Source organism: Theobroma cacao, chromosome 8 (assembly GCF_000208745.1).
Source record: "Theobroma cacao cultivar B97-61/B2 chromosome 8, Criollo_cocoa_genome_V2, whole genome shotgun sequence".
NCBI classification, from domain to species: Eukaryota; Viridiplantae; Streptophyta; class Magnoliopsida; order Malvales; family Malvaceae; genus Theobroma; species Theobroma cacao.
This window is the reverse complement of record NC_030857.1, coordinates 19437768-19458311: the sequence shown is the minus strand read 5'-3', so window position 1 is coordinate 19458311 and position 20544 is coordinate 19437768. Positions and strand designations below refer to the sequence as shown.

Sequence of the window (20544 nt, the reverse complement as noted above, 5' to 3'; positions counted from 1 at the left end):
ACACTACAACATTAATAACTTTTAATGACACAATTTTAAATGCACTTTTATTTTTGCATCTAAATATTTTTTTACAATATTTGAATTTAAGATTTAGATGATTTTTTTATACAACTCATTAAAATCTAATACTTTTTATGTTTTTTTATTTTAATTAAAAATAAGGTTAAAAAATACTTTTTTAATTAACTTTTATTTCACGTGTACTCTTTCTTTCTCTCTACCGATTCTAATCTCTACTCTTTCATCTCTCTCTCTCACTCATTGTTTTTTCTTTTTGAAAGTTTCTCTCATTCTTACAATACACCAAATTCTTGCTTCCAACAAATTTCAAATTCTTGCTTTCTTTTCTTCCTCTTTCCTCTTTTCTATTCTCTCTCACGGTTTCTTTTCCTTTTAGATTTTTTATTCAGATTTTGAAGGTTTGATTCTGTGTTCCTCTTCAACTTTGAAGGTTCAGTTACCCCAACAGATTTTATTGCTTCCTCCATTCAAGTGATAGGTGTGTAACCTCTTCGATTCTGCTTTAATTTTTCTTTATTTTTTTAAAAAATTTTTACAAGATGTAAGCTTTTAATTTAACATCCTCAATGGATTAATTTTATTTTATTTTTTAATAAATTGCTATCACAAGACAGAAAGATTTGAATAGAAACAGTTTGATTTTAGGGAATGTATTTGTTGAATATAATGGAATGATATGTTAGCTAGGTTTATTTTTCTCTTTCTACCATGTGAGTAAGGAAAAGATTTTGATATATTTCTTTAGTTGCATGTATTCCTTGCAGCTTCAAATATAGTTCTTTAGGCACATGTATAAGCCATTGCATATTTGAAGTGAAAGATTATGTTGGCAGCAAAAGGGACATTGGTGGTTTCCAGCATGAAAAATAATGAGGACATGTGGATTTTGATTTAAGTTGAAACACTTGGAAGAAACTATTCAGTGATGGATGTTATGAAGGGAATGGGTTTGCTTAGAAGGCGATAGGATTTGATTCCAAAGGCCAAGAAAGATATAGAAATTTGGATTTTGATTATGATATCAAAAAAATTAGTACTCTTAGTAGAATGTTAAAATGTCTTTATTCCTTTCATGGTCTTTTAGGTGCATGCATATATAGTTCTGTCTTTGAACTGTATAAGTATGCTATAGGGAAAGGGAAAAAGAGGAAATGTTACTGAAAATTTAAATTATTACAATGCACTTACTCCTTATCCAATGTATATATGTTAGATACGGCTTGAACATGATATTTTGTGCATGTAAAGGGAAATATTTTGAACATGATATAGCATGCCTTACTTTTTTGGAGAATCTTGAAGGTGTTTCATGAAAACTTTAAACTATGTTTTCTATATCCTTCATGATATGTTTTGCCTTATCCAATTTAATTCATTTTGATGATTACAAGTATCTGTTTTGAACAAAACAAAGGAGATTGGAATTGAATCCCTCTAAATGTAGTTACTTTTTGGCTATTAAGAAGCTCTAAATTTTTTTAAACTACTTCAACATCACATCTGAGAGTAGAGAAAGAAAAATATATGCTAATCTGATTTGAGGATATCTATATTTTTTTGTTTTACATTTTTTAACAATTAATGGAATTGTTAATACCCCATTTTATTTCTATGTTAGATTGCACCTTTGTTACCTTCGCAATTGAGTTTATTTCTTTTATGCATAATATTTATATATTTTGGTTTAGTAATATCATTTTGTACAATAACACTTATTGAATTAACGTCATCTATTGCTTCCATGTTTTAACTACAGTTAATTGATTTTAAAAAGTTGCTTGATACCGAGTTTGAAAAGGTCAAGGCTAGTTAATCTTCAAGTCTACAGAATCATCCACTCATACATCAGTTCTGGCAAGCTGTCTGGGTATGTATGTTAAACACATCAAGGCAGTTTTTGAAATTATTAAGATGAAGAAAGTCAATGATTATCTTTTATCCATATTTTGTTTTTATTTCTTCTTATACTATTAATCTTATTTTGTATTTAGGGTCAAGGTTTGTCTTGGTCTTTGAGTCTGAAACATTATATTATTTTATATGTATGTATGTAGACAAAAGTATACATGTTTGTTTCGATAGATATGCAAACTAATTACTGTTTAAAGGATGAATATGAATAGTTTTCAATATGAATACTCTGTCTTGTTCTTTTTGCTATTGTTTTAGTGCTAGTTATTTTTTATAGTGCTATGATATATTTCTGTCTGGTGTTATATAGAATTATCATATAGACTTACTTTTTAATAGTATTTTTTTTCAGTGAATTTGGATAGTTCTATAAAGATGATAAATAAAAGTTGGATGTCTTGCTCTCGATTGAGTAAAGGATACATATATGGAGTTAGGCAGTTTATTGATTTTGCATTTGCAAATGGGTCAAAGGGAGGATTGATTTTGTGCCCTTGTAAGACTTGTAACAATTGCTTATGAAAAGATCGGGATGAAGTTTATAATCATCTTATTTGCAAAGGAATCGATCAAGGTTACATCCATTGGATTTATCATGGGGAAAGGTCATCACCTTCTGTGAGTGTTGATGATGAGGTAGGTATCAGAGATGAGTCAAATATGCATGATGACGTAAAGCAATTAGTGCAAGACGCTATGAGGCAAGAAGGTTATGATGATCATATGAGTTATTTTGAGGACAATGAAAAAGAAGGTGATAAGGGCCCAAATTTAGTTGCTAACAAATTTTTTTAATTGAGAAGCTCTTGCTTGGTTGTTTACTCTTAGAAGGTTTCTTCCTGGGGGCTAGATTTAGAAAGACTAGATTTATAGGATATCTAGTATAGTTACTCTAGAATCATTGAGATAACATGCATTCAAGCTATATTTGATTCATAAGAGGCCTTATCGTAGATGTTAAAACATAAAGACACCTTTTGTAAATAAATCTAGTTCAAAATGTTGTTAATTTTAGCTATTATTTGCAATTAATTGGATATTATCTTGCTTTGTCTCATATTACATTATGAACTACTTGCAAATGAATATTATCTTGTAGCTTAATCTTTACAAGTAAGGAAGGCTAGGAACTTCTATGTCAGATGGCTTTGTTTAGTTGGAGAATGGACAAACAAATATGTATAGAAAGGAATTGGAAAGAAGAAGAGAGAAAGAGAGAGATTACTAAAATTAGTTAAAGAAACCCAATATTGTACACATTGTAAAAACCCTTGAAAATGGTTTTTAAGGCATTTGATTTTTGAGGCACTTTATGATTTGTAAGCATGTGTTTCTATCACATATTAGAAGGTTATATGTGTCTCTATCTTATATCTTTTAGCTACATATTTTATGTGCTACCATATAATTTAAGATAACGGTCACATAACATACAGTTGCAGTTTAATTTCCCATAATCAAGTGCAGCTATACTTTTCCATACATTGGCTAAAGCTACACTTTTTCTAAGTGCAGCTTTAACCTAAGGTTGCATATTTTTCACCTATGACTGCAATTTTTTTTGTAGCCAAACGTAAAAAATGTTGTAGTAAAAATACTCCCACTCTTTTAAGTTTTAATTGAAATTCCAAGCAGATTTATTAGTTTTCAAAATAGATATTTTGCCTAAAAGTGTAAACACCGTTAACAGAAAATATGAAAAATAAATTACTTTTTTATTAATTTAAAAAATTATTATTATATATATTTTTTAAACAATAGGAAGCACTCATAGATGCTCTCTTTTTTTAAAAAAATTAATAAAAAAATAAAAAATATATAATAGTAATTTGTAAAATTATATAATTTTTTTGAAGCGAAATGTTCATTTCAAAAATTAATAGTTTCGCTTAAAATTTTGATTAAAATTTAAGAAGATGGGGTATTTTACCCTTTTAAATATTAGAATGTAGTAATAGTTACTTTAAAAAATTTATGTTGTTTAATGTGATAATGTTGTCCAACATACTATAAAAGCATTTTTATCACCTTCTAATTTAATTATTATAAGTTTATTAAGTATTTACACAACAAAATAATCTTACCAATTAATTCGTATTATAAGAAATTTTGAAAATAAATGTAAAGACAAGTAGTCGTTTTTTTTTTTCTTCTTAACACATCATTTAAAGGCATTGAACAATTAGAAGATAAAGTGGAAGATTTTTAAATACAATAAGACCATCAATTTTATTAAATAAATCAATCTTCCATTTTAAGGGCTTTTGAACGAAAATCTTAATGTCATAATGAATCCATAATCTGATAGTTTCCACAGTAACTTTGAATCGACATTGGTGTAATTTATTTTTCAATCATTTATAAATCAGTGTTTTTCTTAAAAAAAAAAAAATCTTCAATCCTTTCTAGTAAAAAAAAAAAAAGAATTTTAAAAAAATAGTATGTATTAAAAAAAAGGGCTGGTCTCGAGCTCCTAGGGGCACCAAAACGCGGCCTTATCTTCTGAATATTTTTATCTCATGGCTTGGCCGAGACAGGTAAACTTTATCTTCAAGCACCACCGAACTGTGCTGCTGAGTTAGTGTAAGTGAGGAACTATATCGTCTGCAAAGTTGAACCAAATAAAGAAAAAGACCCACAAAATATCACTGCAAACAGAGGTTTTTCATGTTTGAACTTTGAAGACCAAAAGAACCAAAAAATATGCTTCTGCAAACTACAATCTCATCCCCACCTTTACACCACCACCATGTCTGCTTCTCGGCTACCCTTCCTCATTCTTACTCTTTCCTTTCATCTGGGTCTCTCAGGTTCAGCCGCAAGAAGCTCTCTTTCCAGGTAAAAGAAGCTACCCTTTACTCTTTCTTATACTGTATATTATTAGTATAATTCTCCAGAGCAAAGTTTCTATCTGACGATCTAGTCAGCTTCTTCGAAAATTCTTGGCATGCAACACTTACGAAAGTAGGAAGTAGGAAATAGAAACTGATGGGGTTTAATATTGCAAAGAGAGGACTTTGGCCTGCTTATCTTTTAGGTTCTATAACTGGGGTCAAGAGGGAGGCTTTTCTAAACGTTAGACAGAATAATATGGTGGGCAAGCGATGAATTTATGTATGCAAAGATACTCTTTATTAGATGTTGAAATGATGGTTAGCCTAAATGGGGAAAGAAGGCAAGTGATTTTTTTTTCTGGGTTTTCAACAAAGGAAGACAATAAATTTGTCTCCCTTTCGTAAGTTTTTTTCAAATAAAATTGGCTTGTTCTGGGATCATGCAATTGCCAGTATTGAAACAAGGATTTGACTATACCTATCGGTAACAATCTCTATTTTCTGCTCTCCTCAAATTGGACGTTCATTGCCTGCAAATTTTTAATGTTTTGGTTAACACCAAACCCTCGTGTCAAAGGTTTAATCCAGAAAATTTTGATTTTTAATAACATATGCTATTCTAGAATTCATAATGTATGACTAAATGGAAAAACTTAAAAGTCTAATAGTGATTTTTTTCTAAAATAATTTCACATTTTTTACAAAACTAGAAAGACTAATAGTAAATAAAAGAAGGCAAAAGGAATAATTTCACATTTTTTTATAAATTTTTGGTGGGTTGAAAAACAAGATTTATTTTTCTCTTTTTTAGCTTTATAAAGAACATTGGATAGTGTTGCTCTTATTGGTCCAGGTCATTGTTCAGTGCTATTGTGAACCAGCTTTGAAGAACTCAGGGACAGGCAATGGAGTGAATGACACTAGACTTCTCAATCCACAGGTATGTGTTCTGGTACACTCTGTGCTTCAGTGGTGGTAGTTTTAAGAGAAAAAACAAAAAACCCTTGTCTTATGAAAAAAATTTGGGGCGTTAGTTGCAGAAAAGTATTCCAATTTATTATACTGCTTGTTTTTACTTTATTTGTTCTACATGTTTAACTCTGTTATCTATTTGGTTGTTCCCTTTCTTTTCTTCTGTACCGCATTTATGCAACTGCTTTGAGTGTTTTATCATTATAATTCCATAATCTTCTTTCCTTAACACCTTGAGTTTAATGATTTTTACTTCTAGATAAAACGATAATGACCTAAGACAAGTTTTTACAGAACTAATATTTATAGAGCTAGAATTCTTTTACTTTTTAACACTGGCTCAACAGGTATATGTTTAAACTATTTGGTTGATATGAAATGAAAAGCTATTAAAATAATGTGTGCTCCTTGAATTCTCCTGACCAATCATGAGGAGTAAGTGTGTTCTTTAATTTATGTTACTATATATTACATATTTAGGCTTTTATTTTGATGAAACTGAGAAGTATAGCAGTAAAACAATGTAAAAGAAGGTAAACTATACTCCCTTCCCCATGTATAGATCATAATTGTCTTTGTTTGAAAGTTATTTAAGAAACACACACTTCCAATCATTATCTAGTGATTCTATAATTTCAATTAAACATCAGTTAATTAATTAACGTGTGAGCTGACTTGGCACCTTTAGATCTTAAGTTGCTTAGAAAATTGCCCAATTAGCAATATATATGTTATGCATAAGTACAGAAGCACATGCCCAATAAAACACAAACACACACACACACACACATATTATCTTTTGAACAATGGCAAACCCAAAATTCTAGAAAATTAAAACTTGCTCCGTAAAGCACCTTAGTTCCTTTAGATGATAATTAACCTTATTCTTCTTCTTTTCCTCAATCTTAGATAGCCATATACAAATTGGGCTCACAACCGATGGACAGCTGTGCTGGGATGAGTAAGGCTGGTGACTGGGAATGACGAGTTTACATACAATTATCCATTTGTTAATTGCAAAATGGACATTCATATTTTTTTAAACATCTTTAAAAGTTTCTACTTGATCTTCATTGACTTAGCTTTAGGTCCCTATACTTTAGAGGTCAATCAAGGTTAGACTCAAAAAATATAAGATTTGTTTTTAATATCTAATTTTGGACTTGAAGTTTGAAAAAGTCAAGCTAACTTTATCTCCTCTGCCTTGATATCAAAGTTTGGGCAAAGTGTTAAGAAAATATAATTGGAGTTAAATTGTTCCGTTTTGTATTGACAAAAAAACAAAGGATATATAAGAGTGTTCCACTAAATATGTACAGAAAATATATTGTAATGAGTATAAAGATATACTAGAATGTAATAAAGAGAAAATATTGCTTTAAGTAATGGAGTCATTCAAACCCATCAAAAGTTGCATCAAATGATCAGCCTCTTGTAATTTGATAAATTTTTTATGGGTGCCACAAGTAGAAGTTGGAAGAGAGCGATAGGTGGCCAGCTCATTCCATAAACCCTTAAGAACAGTGTAATAGGCCACAACAGAATTATTTTTCTGATTATAAAGAGAAATATTACAACAAATCTCAAAGATTGGAGGTAAGATCTTTGGAGAAAACCAATCATGAAGATCAAGCCAAATCTCATTTGCAGAAGACGTGTAAAAAATACTTGCAGCAATATCTTTGGAAACCACGTTAAGTAACCAAGAGGTGACCATACTGTTATGGCACTTCCATTGGAGTGAATCTTTAGAATATCAGGTTCAGAGATATTGCATCTTCAACTCCAAGTTTGTTTTTAGCTTCAAGAGCCATGCAAAGAGCATGGCTTCAGGTTGGATAATTGTCACCAACCAAAGATTGAGAAATGCTAATAGAGCCGGGACTATCAGAATGATAAAGAAAATATGGAGAGAAATAAGCATAATTTGATTCGGTCGCAACAAGTGTGGTAAAGATGGGGTCTGTGGAAAAAACTAATTGGTGAGGAATCTTTGGAGGCTGCCATGAGGGTGGGAAAGAGATGGTTATAATGGTGGAAAAAAGAAGAAAAGAAAAACAGGCCCTAGGGTTATTAGGCTGATACCATGTTAAGAAAATATAATTGGGGCTAAATTGTTCTGTTTGTTTTGACTAGAAAACAAAGTATATATACAAGAGTGTTTGACTAAATATGTACAAAAAAAATATTGCAATAAATGTAAAGATATACTAGACCTAAGGAGAGAAAATATTGCTCTAATACAAAGGATTCAAAATTCATGTTGTTTCAACCAAAGAAGCCATGCATTTAAATTGCAAATAGCTTCAGCCAACATGCAATTGTGGTGGAGAAGTGGGAATGGTAACTGTGTTCAAGAGAATTCTAGAGAAAGAAAGTGTCTTACTTTTTTCTTTTGTTTTGTTTTTGCATAAGGTGAAAGGAAAAGAGACTTTGACTGCCAAATCATCTATGCTATCGTGGTGTTTTTGAGTTGGGAAAGAAGTGTGTTGTGAAAGTTTCAGCCCTTCATCTGATGATGTTGCAGTTTGTGCTATTAATACTCATATTTATCACCTGATATAGACAATGTTAAATGGTTGCACGTAGTTGTCATTTTTAAGTAAGTTTGAACGAATTTTTGCTTTGGCGTAAAGACATAAATTGGAATGTAGCTTCTATATGTGACGTTTCCTAGGAATGCTTTTATATGTCTCATGCTGGATTTCTGTTGATATTGGCCTTATTATATGATCTCACTGTTGTGTATATTCAGTCACTCTTTTTGTTTGATATTAAAAGTACATGTTTAAACTTTTAATCAAGTTTTATTTTGGTGAATGTAGGTAGATATACTATTCTTTACTAACCTAACATGCTTTCTTACAATTTTTCTTTGTGCCATATTTGAATTGATTGTGGATAAAGGCAGATGTTTCAAAAGGGACTGGCAACTTATATGGCATGCAGAGGAAGATGCAGCTCACATATGAAAAGTTGTAGTTTTGATACCTTTTTTCCTCTTTAAACATTGTTTTTGATGTCCATTCTGTTTGGTTATTTTCTATATCATCTAAATTTCTCTTAATATTGTATTCATTAATACTTTATAAACACTATAGTACATATGCCAAAAGGTCAGAAAGCTTAGCATGTCATTCTTCTGGAGTTTGGTTGCATTGTGAGTTAAATGACTTAATAATACAAGATGCACTGATGGCGCATGCGCACACACATACATGTTCAAATTTCTAGATGGAGGTTTACTTCTATGGATGAGTAAAAACCACTGGTGTTGTGTTAAGTCATGCAGTTGTAGGCTTGTAGTCATGCTCTCTTTAGTTGCTTCTTTCAGTTAGTCACTACAATTGCTTGAATCTAAATAATTGGTGTCATCATTTTGTTGCAGAATCCTTGAAAAACAATCTGGCTGTGGGTGATGACTCAAATCTGAAGAAGCCATTAGTTGTGGTGTCTGCTTTCCTCTTTGGTCAAGCCTTGTGGTTGATTTCTGCACAACTAGCAAATGCAAGTGAAATTACCAGTGGAGATGCAGTTTATGAGGTTGGAGCATTATTTGAGTTAGGAATCCAACTATCTTATCTGCTTTTACTGCTAGGTTTGCTTGGGGTTGGAACCTTCTTTGTGATCCGTCAAGTCCTTGTACGTAGAGAACTTGACCTTTCTGCTAAAGAGTTACAGGTAACAGCTTGTTATCCTGTGCAAAAGAATGCCATTTGAATGAGACTAAATTGCTCTGGCGGTTATGTTTGTATTAGTTTGACATTTCTAAACTTCAAAAAGAAGACTTTTTCCAAGTTATTGTAACAAAACCAAAAGGAAAACAGAAAAGACTTTTGACTCTTTTTTCTTAGATTTTATAGTGGATGATGACTGCTCCTTTGTGCTCATATTATATCCTTTAATGTTATTGTTTTGATTTCAGGAGCAAGTAAGAAGTGGAGAGGCAAGTGCAACTGAGCTTTTTGAGCTAGGTGCTGTTATGTTGAGAAGAAAATTTTACCCCGCTGCTACTAAATATTTGCTTCAGGCAATTGAGAAATGGGATGGCGATGATCAAGATCTTGCCCAGGTATGATATTATTTGGATCTTCCCGCATTATTCAAGCAGATGCAATTGGTTTCATTGTGTAAATTGTACTTAGTAGAATGTGGTATGCATGTCTTGCCTGCAATTAAAGTCAATAATGTCAACCATTTGTAATATGAACATTATGCCTTTTAACCATCACATTTGAGTTTGCTAAGGGTGCAGTCATAACTTGTATGATGGGTGATGATTCATTTGGATAATTTAGCGTTGAAAACTTTTTCAGCCATTAACATGAAATCATCATCTGTCACTGCTGTATCCTTCTTTTTCGAGTCATAAATCATTCAATAAGCAGTGCACTTTGCCTGGTTTGTGGTTTTAACTTATCTTGTAGAACCAGAAAAATCACATCCTTCTTAGCCACCCTGGTCATGTACAAGATTTCCCCTTTCTGCTTATCATTGTCAATTACAATCTGAACTCAAATTGTTGTATAATAGCAGCATTATCTGTTTTATCTTAGTCTGCCTGGAATTTCGGTTAACAAATGTTATTAAATCTAGTTTTTTATTTTAAGAGGAATAAATGGAGAAAACTCTAGCTCACATTATTAACTCAAATGCCAACTTGAACTTTTATCCTAAGGGTCAGCATTTGCTATGTCTTGCTTGCAAACACCGGGCCGGTACCTTTTGTAAGTTCAAGCCATCATATATTTGGTGGGCTTGACTAAAGCCTCGGTTTTGTTATGATGATTTGAATCATGACATAACCTCCACTCGCAGAAAAATACTGGGAGAAACCTGAATTTAACAGGATGTTTACCTGTCTAATTCTAAAATTGCATGATATGAACTATTCTTTAACATGTTTGAGAATACATAAATAAGATTACGAAGTACTTTTTCTTTTTTTTTTTGGGTCATCTTTTGATTAGGGACTTTATAAACATTAAATTATCATATTCTATTTTGCTCATCAATGCACAGGTTTGCAATGCGCTTGGGGTCAGTTATGTCCGGGATGGGAAGCTCGAGAAGGGAATCAGTCAATTTGAAACTGCTGTGAAGCTTCAACCAGGCTATGTCACAGCCTGGAACAACCTTGGTGATGCATATGAGAAGAAAAAAGACTATAAGTCTGCACTCAAAGCATTTGAAGAAGTGCTACTTTTTGATCCCAATAACAAGGTAGCACGCCCTAGGCGAGATGCATTAAAGGATCGTGTACAAATGTACAAAGGAGTTCCTGTGAAATCAAAGGACAGATGATTTTGTCAATTTGCTCATGCTCCCACATATTTTAATTCTGAATTTTTGACATGTGACTAAAAGGGTTGTTCTCTTTTGGGAAAGAGGAAATCAGATGAATATAAACGATCGCTGCATTAAGGAATGCAATCTGTTAGTCATTATTGAACTATTGAGTATGATGCTGATAATTTGAAGAGAGAACAACTTTTCTTCATTAGATTCTATCCTCAATGGCTTGCATCTTAGCAGATGATCCACGGGGCTGCACCTAAGCAGATGATCCAAGGGGCTGCACCTAAGTAGATGACAAAAAAGCTCGAGATTAACTGCAAAGCAGCTGGTTACTAAAGTAGCGCTTGCAGAACAGTTCAGCCAGATGTATAGCCCAACACAAAAAACTAAAAGGCTAGGCCACTCGCAATAGATGTTAATATCACTCTCTATATTACAGATTTTTTATTCAATCTCTAGATCTCTATCCTCTCATGCGGCAGATTCCTTTCCATATGCCTCTACCATCTCAAGGACAAGGGGAGACTCTTCTTTCGGACCAACTTGGCTTGATCCATTGGCAGACCTCTTGAAAGCATTGCCCTTAGTATTCTTTTTCGCCTTCCGAGCCCAGCCAACAAGCCCTTCGCGAATATGTTCCTCGAAAATGGCCTTCTTATACGAACTTCCCATCTTCGAAACAACGAATAGAAAGCAAAAATTTTGATTAGGTCAGAAAATGTAACAAAAACCAGAAAAGAATTCAACTTTGTTTGTAGTTCGTTCAACCTGTGTGACGAATGCATATAGCGGCAGGGTACTATAACTGCAGACGAACTGAACGAACACCCTGACCAGATAAAGATTACGTGAGTACTTGAATATGGAAAGACAGGAAAGAAAGATTTTTTGTTCTCTTCATACCCTATAACCAGCCTGGGGATAATAAAACGAACTTGCCCCATCATGCATGACTTGAAACCGTACTGGAACTGTTATAAATGGAAGAATCAAAATGATGAGTCGGAAGTTGTTATTTATTCAAGGGCAGGATTGAATTCATGCCCCCAAATGGTGTGACAGTGGTGTTTTACCCAAATCCAGGCGAAAAATGCCAATTCAAAAGAATTCTGGAATAGGGTGATGTGAATCAGGCGGAGAATGAGGCGTGGCCTGTTGAACCAGAAATGGTTATCTGAGGGCTGAACTACCAATTCCCCTTCGACCGCTATATGTCTCTCGGCTACCTCCTGGGCCAATTGTGTGATTATATGCTCCAACTTGGTGCCAACAGCAAGTAAAAGCTGCCAAGAGGAAAACAATTGTCAAATGCTACCAGGTTTTCTGTAGGCTGCCTATCTGATTTGAACATGTGAGTAGTTCAACTGCTCAAACATATATGCAAAGAGGGAAAAGGAAGGGAGAACAAAAGTACTTAAAGAAAGTATAAGACAGTATAATTGTAGTGTTTATTAGGATCACTTACAATGAAGGGAATGAAAGCTATCCAAAAATATGTATGCCAACCTGCGTCAAGGAACCAATTTTTTATTTTTGAGTCGAAGTTAAGAATCTTCATCTAGCTGGTTCACTGTAGGAAGGAATTACTCCATCCATGTCAGTAACAACAGAGTTCATATCTTATGGAGTGGCAAGTGCATATATCTAAGACCTCAAAACCCTCTATTTGAAGTTCTTAGTACAGTAGTTTTAACTTCCGAATTACAATTTTTCTGAATTCTCAACGGGAACACAATTAAAGAGTTGGAGTGCAAAATTGTAGCAAATGACTATGCCTCAGAATCCATTATGTTCTAACTAAATAGAAAAATTATGGAAGATACGAAATAGGAGCAAGCAGAAAACAGATACTCTGCTCTCATGTAAACATCAAGTATAACTTCAGTAACTCACCAACAAAATTCAGCAACAGGAAAATGACAACAAATGCCCAAAGATACCAACTGCAATTAAGTCTGACATTAGTTATGATCCACGAGAGGAATTAAGCTAGAAACTGACAGCACTAAGAAAATTTACTATGTAAAGAAATGTTTCTTGACCGACAGAAACATGCCAAAGCATTATTTTTCACCGAAGGTAGCAATGACATAAATGCATGAGCCTACAACTTTGCATATAGCCGGAGGAACAACTGTTTTAACAAAATTTGATTAAGGAACTATGAAATTCTGGTTAGCATCTTTCATAGCTGACCTTATCCCAACAACTTTCTTAAAATCGGCTTCAAGAGCACGCATCATGTAGTTGTGAAAATTGAACTTTGGGTTTCCCCTGCAATGAGTCTAGAGAAGAATTTTTCAGAAAGTTAATGAAATAGAGTTGATGAAGTAAATTATAGGGAGCGTTCAAGTTTTTACCAAGAAAAATGAATAAAATGGAATGAAATAGATTAAATTCAATTAACTTACCATGATGAAGCCTAGTCTTAATGTGATATAATCTGATTTGGTCACAGATCCATAGAATTGCTTGAAAAAAGAATACTGGAAAGCAAATCAAAGCCATAAAAAACTATGTTACTGGATTAGCATGCATATATATATATATATATATTGAGATCGAGAGAGAGAGAGAAGAAAAATGTGAATTTGTTCTCTTGTAATGACACAATGAGTATTTAAGATGATGTTAATAGCTGCTGATTGAGTGAGGAATTTATCCAATTTCCTCACAGAAGAGCAGAAATCAGTATCATAACTTCAGAAGGTAAGATCTTCAGCATTTCCAATTGAGATAAACTTTTCTTTTATATTAATTGAAAGAAATTAGTAACTCTAAATTGGAAACTTTTTGCTTTCTGTATATGCTGCAATCTGCTTTTAACTGTTTAGTTGTCCAGGTTTGACTGTTTAGGACTTTACCTTTTCCAGTTGGAAATAAACATGAACTTAATGGAGCTTAATAACCAGTTATTAGATGATCATAACAAGAATATCTTGACTTACCACCCATCCTAGTAATTCTGAATTCTTTCCAATACCCAGGAAGCGATTCCTGATAAAATCATGTTCTTGGACTTGGGTGATCTTTGTTCTCACAACTGCAAAGTAAGACTTGCATCAGAAAATGCAGTATATTTGGTAGGACCTTGACTATAACTGAACATCAAAGGTTTGAAGCAAGTCAGTGCTCTATTGTTGGTCAGGATTGAAAATTTATAGTTTAAAGGTTAATGATTTAGCACAATAGAGTATATCCAAATTAATCATTTAAATATGTAAAAATTAGGTGTTAGCAATCCGAACCTCCCTCTGGATCATATTCCATATTCTTAGCATAATCCTCCCAACTTTTCCATTGATGGATCTGGATTGTAAAAGACATGTACTGAACATCAGACAGAAAAGCATGAAAATGAAATTGAAAGAAGTAAAATTCTACATGGCAGTAGAACCAGATAAGTCAGAGTGACAGAATGTGAAACTTACCTTTGTGCTTCCAAAAAGAATGGTTAGAGCACAGAAAGTCACATGTACAACAGCTAGCACGAAGATGAAGATATGAAGATGATGCAATGCCGTAGTGGATAACAATGGGACTTTTCCCTGGATTGATATCAAACATATCATAATTGAAGAAAACTGTCAGTCTTCCAATCCTAATATGAGAATATAGAATAAATGTCGTGAAAAATGGTCACCAGATTGTCCTGATTTGCCTAGGCCAGTGAATATAGTCTATAAGACATGCTCTCAAGTTCTTTAATTCTTTGTATATCAATAATGAAAACTGATCATTGAGTGAGAAACATTAAAAATTACCTTAGCAGTACAGTAGGAAGCAGTACCAGAGGCCTCAGCAAGAAGATGACGGCCAGTTGCATGAGGAAGAAAGGAGAAGAAAAGCGTCTGAATGTGTGTTACAGTCTGTTCTTTTTTTTCCTGACAAGGCAACCATTGATTAGCCAAATCTTTTGGTATACAGATTTTGGCAATCCTGTCTTGAATCACTGTCAGTAGCAGCGATATGAATCCCAGCAACATCAACTCTGCATCCACCCCATAAAAAATATTTATGCATATCCATGTCTTTACAGATTAACACACGAGAAAATGTGACATGAGTATAGAGTCTATACCTGCTTTGATCTTCTGCAAGGCCTCAAAGAGAGGTTTCTGATTCTTTTTCTTCAGATACTGAAAAAGAAAAGAGGTCATTTGAAACGCTTAATCAAAGGGTAGATATATCATAAATATCAAAGAATTGAAACTTACCTTGCCAATGAAGTGGAGGATTCTTTCAACAGCAAGAGAAATGAAGACAATTACAGAGCAGACAACAGCCACCACCCATGTTGGTGTGTATTCTAAGGTTGTCCCTCCTGCCATATTGCCACCACTCTGCTTTTCTTCTCTCTGTTGCTCTTATTTGCCTTCAATTCTCTCTTCTTCTTTTTGTATGTATAGGGAGCGAGCAGACAGCAATGAAGAAAAGGAGAAAATAACGAGTGATGATAGCTGTATAGCTGTGATTATGGTTAGTTGTTGCCATTTATAATTTGCTTACACCAGTTTGAAAATATTCGTGCAACTCACGTTCGGACTAGCATTCTAATAGATTTTTTAGTAATAATAATCGGACCCAAAAAATAAACCAAGGACTAAAACTGAAAAAATAGTAGTCAAATCCTACTGTATCTATAATTTTGTTTGTATAAATAAAATGTATCATAGTCCTTAAATTTAGATTCTATTTAATTGATATTTTTATTATTTATTATTTATTATTATTAAAAAATGACTGAAAAACAAAATGCAATAACAAATATCAACCGAATAAAATTTTAGTAATTTCAATTGAAAATTGTAAAATATTCTATGTGAATTATTACTTTAAGAAAATATTTTTCATTATTATACTTTTATTAAAATCAATTGTTGAGTTTGATATCAGGAGTTAAGGTTATCACTATTCAATTTATGAATTGACATAAAAATTCATAATGAAATCCTGAAACATAAATTATTAAGTTTATATTAATCTATTAATTATATATATAATTATATATCCCCTTTTCACTCTTCACAGTGTAACAAAGACTAAAGCTGTGTCTTAACTTCGCTATTTTTCCTAACTTGTTGTACTCCTTAATGAATAGTCCATAGGAAAACATGACACTTCATGGCATAATTGCTCTTCTCTGCCTCCCCAACATAATAAATTAGTTTGGGAAGGCCGGGCTTTGCTTCCCCTTCACTACTGATGGGACCTGATTCAATCACGCCGAAGATGACGCCACATCACCGCAGAATGCCACTAATTAACAAGTCCACGATGAAGACAACCACCCAAATTCACTCCCATTGTCATTCCTTAAAAAACCCAACATTTTTGTCTCACAATAACTTATCAACCCAATTTAAATTATCTTATTTTATAATTAATTGACTCGTCTATTACTTAAATTTCGATAATCATTATCAAGAAACAAATAATTCAAATAAAATTATGAGTATGCGATAATATTTTGAAAATTATATGATACGAGAAAAATGTTTTTTACTGAAAGTTTGATATTTACTCATTGATTTCATATTTCAAATAATTTTAACAACATGATAAAAAAAATTATTGAAAAGTGTGAATTTATTTGTGTTCTTATATAACAATTTTAATTGCATGTTATATCTTAATTTGTCAAATTTATATCTGAAACAATGAAAAGATTATAAATAATAATTCCTAGAGACATAACCAGAAAGAGAAAAATACTAATACAAGCTCATTGCCATGTGATAAAACTGGACACGTGTAAATTAATTTTTGTCACCTCATAAATAACCGTAAATAAAACTACCTACATATTCATTTATAATAAAGAACTTTTTTAATTAATCAATTAGTAATTAATGAGTTAGATACTAATAGTACCAAAAGTGAATTTTTTGTCATAATACAGTATTCTAAGTTCAGTTTATGTTTGTTTTTAAATTTTATTATGATTAAGTCACTTATGTATTGAAATTTTAAAAATTATAACTAAAAAAATTTATTGATGATATATGTTCACATGTAATGTATGCATGTGACTATGACATGTTGATATTTAAAAAAAAAGCAAAATTTAATTTTTTTAATCTAATTGATTAACCTATGGAAAAAAATACATGTTGATATTCAATTTTATTATGTGTTACATGTTGATAATCACATGTAATGTATACATGTTGATAATCATATGTAATGTATACATGTTGACTAGGACATTTTTTTAGAAAGAGAAAAAATGGGAAAATAAAAAAGAAAAGGAGAAACGAAAGGAGTGGGACATTGGTGCCTCAAGTCCCGGTTCGATTTATGTTATCTCGTAATCCAATTGATTTAATTCAAATCTAAAATTCCAAAAGTAGAGAGGTAATTAAAAAGTTTTAAAAAATAATGAATAAAAATCAAAGTAATAAAAAAAATTAAAATCATAAACTTGTTATGAATAAATATGTGAATGTCCATTATATTATGACTCAAGAAGTGCAGACCAAGTCAAACAGCCTAAAAGGTAAGATACAAGAAATGTAATATGATTTGAATTATTAGATAGAATTAGATTAGGACATGATTCACGGGGTTGTTAGCCTATAAATAGACCCCTTCACTTCATTTGTAAATATACACTTCAATAAGATCTCTTTTCTCCCCCTAAACACTTTCTTTCTTCTCTTTAATTATTCTTTCAAGTTATCTTTATTTATTCTTTTAAGATTTATTTCATAACACATTATCAGCATAATCCTCTTTGATCTCTCAAGTTTTGAAATTATTTTGTTTTCATCATCTTCAAGCTTTAAATGGATTTTAACGATTCAGTTTTGATTTATAGTTTTAGCAAATCAGTTAAGTGTTGCTATTACTTTGTTTTCATCATCTCCAAGCTTTGAAAGAATTTCAATAGTTGATCTTTAATTGTTTTGGTTGTAATAAATCAAGTAAGTGACTTGATATCTCTTTAATATTTTCATTATCTAAAAATCAACTTTAATATGAATTTTACTATCATGTCGTATATATTATATTATGTCCCTTGATTGGAAAGTGAATTTGCTATGATATAGCTATTAATAAAAAATCATAATATCTATTTCCTAAAGTGAATGTGACAAACAAGCTATTAATAAAAAAAATTATAAATTTGTCTATTCCTTGAATTGAATGCGACATCATTTAATACTTATGGTCATGGTCATGAATCTATCTATTCTCTGAAGTGAATGCCACATTATTTAATAATTATGATCATGGATATAGAAGAGGTCGTTATAATAATTTACACTATCACTATTTTAATTGTAATTATAATTTTATCACTAGAAGTGGATAATAATTTTACTATCAGAATCTAAGAATAATTTTACCATCAGAAGTGGATGGATAATTTTACTATTAGAATCTAAGGATAATTTTTCCACCAGAAGTGGATGGATAATTTTTTCACTAAAAGTGGATGGATAATTTTACCACCAGAAGTGAATAACCCATAAAAAAAAAGGTAGATGAATGCTTTTAACCCACTAGAAGTGGATGAATAATGCAAAGATAAAAATGAAAAGAAAAAAAAAAGGAGGAATATAGAAACCATATTGTCATTGATGTGGCATGAAAGACCATTGGTTACGTACCTGTTGTACATCTTGAATTGTATCAAGCATCACTGAAAACTATAACATCTTGTGATGATTTTAATCATGGACAAGTTGATATAGCACATCAAGATATTTATCCATCCTGAAAGAGGATTTGATTATATGATTGGTAACGAAAATATTTATGGTTGAGTTTCTTGTCTTGTAGAAGGAATTGATCATATAATTAGTAATGGGAATATCCAAGAATGAACTTAATAATAATTGGTATGTTTTAGTATAACTATATTATTAAGATGCCTTAATATGTTCTTATTATACTTAAAGGATATGTTCTTATTATGTGTTTTAATTATATATTTAATGTTATTTTATTTTATCTTATAAATTTCTTATTGTATATATGTTCTTATTTAATGTTAGTTCCTCTATTATTTGTAAATATGGATATTCATATTGTTGGATCCAAGATCTATGATGTAAATATATGTTTAGCAGACATTGCTATAACACACACTATATTTAAAGATAAGACATATTTTTCCTACTTGACAACAAAAATTAAAAAAATCAATATCAATTCAATATCTGGTAATACAAAATTAATTGAAGGCTCCAGAGGAGCTAATATTTTACTACCTGGAGGAATAAAGTAATAGAGGATGTATTATTTTCCAATAAGTCTCAAAGAAGTTTATTAAGATATTTGTTTGAATAGATATCATATTGAGACAATGAATGAAGGAGACACTTAATACCTCTATATTGCAATTATCTCAAGTAGAAAGCGTGTGTTGAAAAAAATTACTCGCTTTGTTCTCAGAATTAAACTATACAAATATTAGAATAATTGAAACTCATAGTAAACTAGAAGTTTACTAATGATGTTGATGTTTGGCATGACCGGTTGGACCATCTCGGATCAATAATGATGCAAAAGAAAATAATTGAAAATTTATATGATCATTCATTGAAAAACCAGAAGGTTTTTCAATCTAATGAATTTTATGTGCTGCTTGCTCTGAAGGCAAATAAATTATAAGGCTATCATCAGCAAAAGTTGGGATTGAATTCTCGATGTTTTTTAATAATATTCAAGGTTATATGTGGATTGATACATCCACCATGTGAACCATTTAGATATTTTACGGTTTTAATCAATGCATCGACTAGATGGTCACATGTGTGCTTATTATAGCTTGCAATTTGGCATTTGCAACCATTCATTTGCAAGCACATTTTCTTAGTTATGTAATTAAGATTATTTGTCTTGATAATGCTGGTGGATTTATATCTCAAGCCTTTAATATTGCATATTAGTTGGAATAACTATTAAACAACCTGTTGCTTATACTTATACACAAATGGTTTAGCAGAATTATTTATTAAATGCTTCCAACTGATTGCAAGCTTATGAAATTCAAACTCCCAATGTTGACTTGGGGGCATGACATTTTTGGATACAGCAGTATTTGTATGCATCAGGTCAAACGATTTATTATAAATTCTCCTTATACAATTGGTTTATGGTCAGGAACCAAATATTTCCCATCTAAGAATTTTTCGGACGTGCGGTATATGTTTCAATTGCTCCACCACAAAACATAAAGTGGGTCCTCAAAAGAGGTTAGGAATATATGTTGGATACAAATCTCCATTTGTAATTAAATATTTAGAACTATCGATCGGAGATTTATTCATGACAAAGTTTGTCAATTGTTATTTTGATGAAACAATTTTTTCAACATTAGGGGGAGAAAATAAGCAGCTGAAAGATAAAATTTTTTAGAGTAAATTATCATTATCTAGTTTTGATCATCGCACAAAGCAATATGAACTTGAAGTTCAAAAGATAATTATTTTGCAAAATATAGTAAATCAGTTGCCAGATGTATTTACTGACCTAAAAGGAATAACCAAATCTT

General features: G+C 31.7%; 2 protein-coding genes across 7 annotated transcripts; one reads left to right on the top strand and one right to left on the bottom strand.

Moving 5' to 3' along the window:
- Positions 249 to 11203, top strand: LOC18593152 (uncharacterized protein ycf37). Of its 6 annotated transcripts, XM_007020219.2 has the most exons (8): positions 249 to 502; positions 1781 to 1891; positions 4473 to 4773; positions 5623 to 5709; positions 8653 to 8716; positions 9130 to 9422; positions 9667 to 9813; positions 10764 to 11193. In XM_007020219.2, exons 3-8 carry the CDS (start codon positions 4639 to 4641, stop codon positions 11043 to 11045), a joined length of 1008 nt encoding a protein of 335 aa, XP_007020281.2. In that variant the 5' UTR covers positions 249 to 502; positions 1781 to 1891; positions 4473 to 4638; the 3' UTR covers positions 11046 to 11193. The 6 variants fall into 6 exon arrangements, with proteins under 6 accessions (XP_007020281.2, XP_017981492.1, XP_007020282.1 ...); XM_018126003.1 differs by lacking the exons at positions 249 to 502; positions 1781 to 1891 and having other exon boundaries at positions 4349 to 4773; positions 9130 to 9284; positions 10764 to 11203; XM_007020220.2 differs by lacking the exons at positions 249 to 502; positions 1781 to 1891 and having other exon boundaries at positions 4356 to 4773; positions 5635 to 5709.
- On the bottom strand, positions 11216 to 15481 carry LOC18593151 (MLO-like protein 1). The gene is made up of 14 exons (XM_007020218.2): positions 15257 to 15481; positions 15121 to 15178; positions 14804 to 15030; positions 14471 to 14587; positions 14288 to 14348; positions 13988 to 14082; positions 13451 to 13525; positions 13236 to 13324; positions 12933 to 12982; positions 12505 to 12545; positions 12113 to 12322; positions 11943 to 12010; positions 11808 to 11868; positions 11216 to 11711 (listed from the first exon to the last, which is right to left on the bottom strand). Exons 1-14 carry the CDS (start codon positions 15368 to 15370, stop codon positions 11511 to 11513), a joined length of 1467 nt encoding a protein of 488 aa, XP_007020280.2. The 5' UTR covers positions 15371 to 15481; the 3' UTR covers positions 11216 to 11510.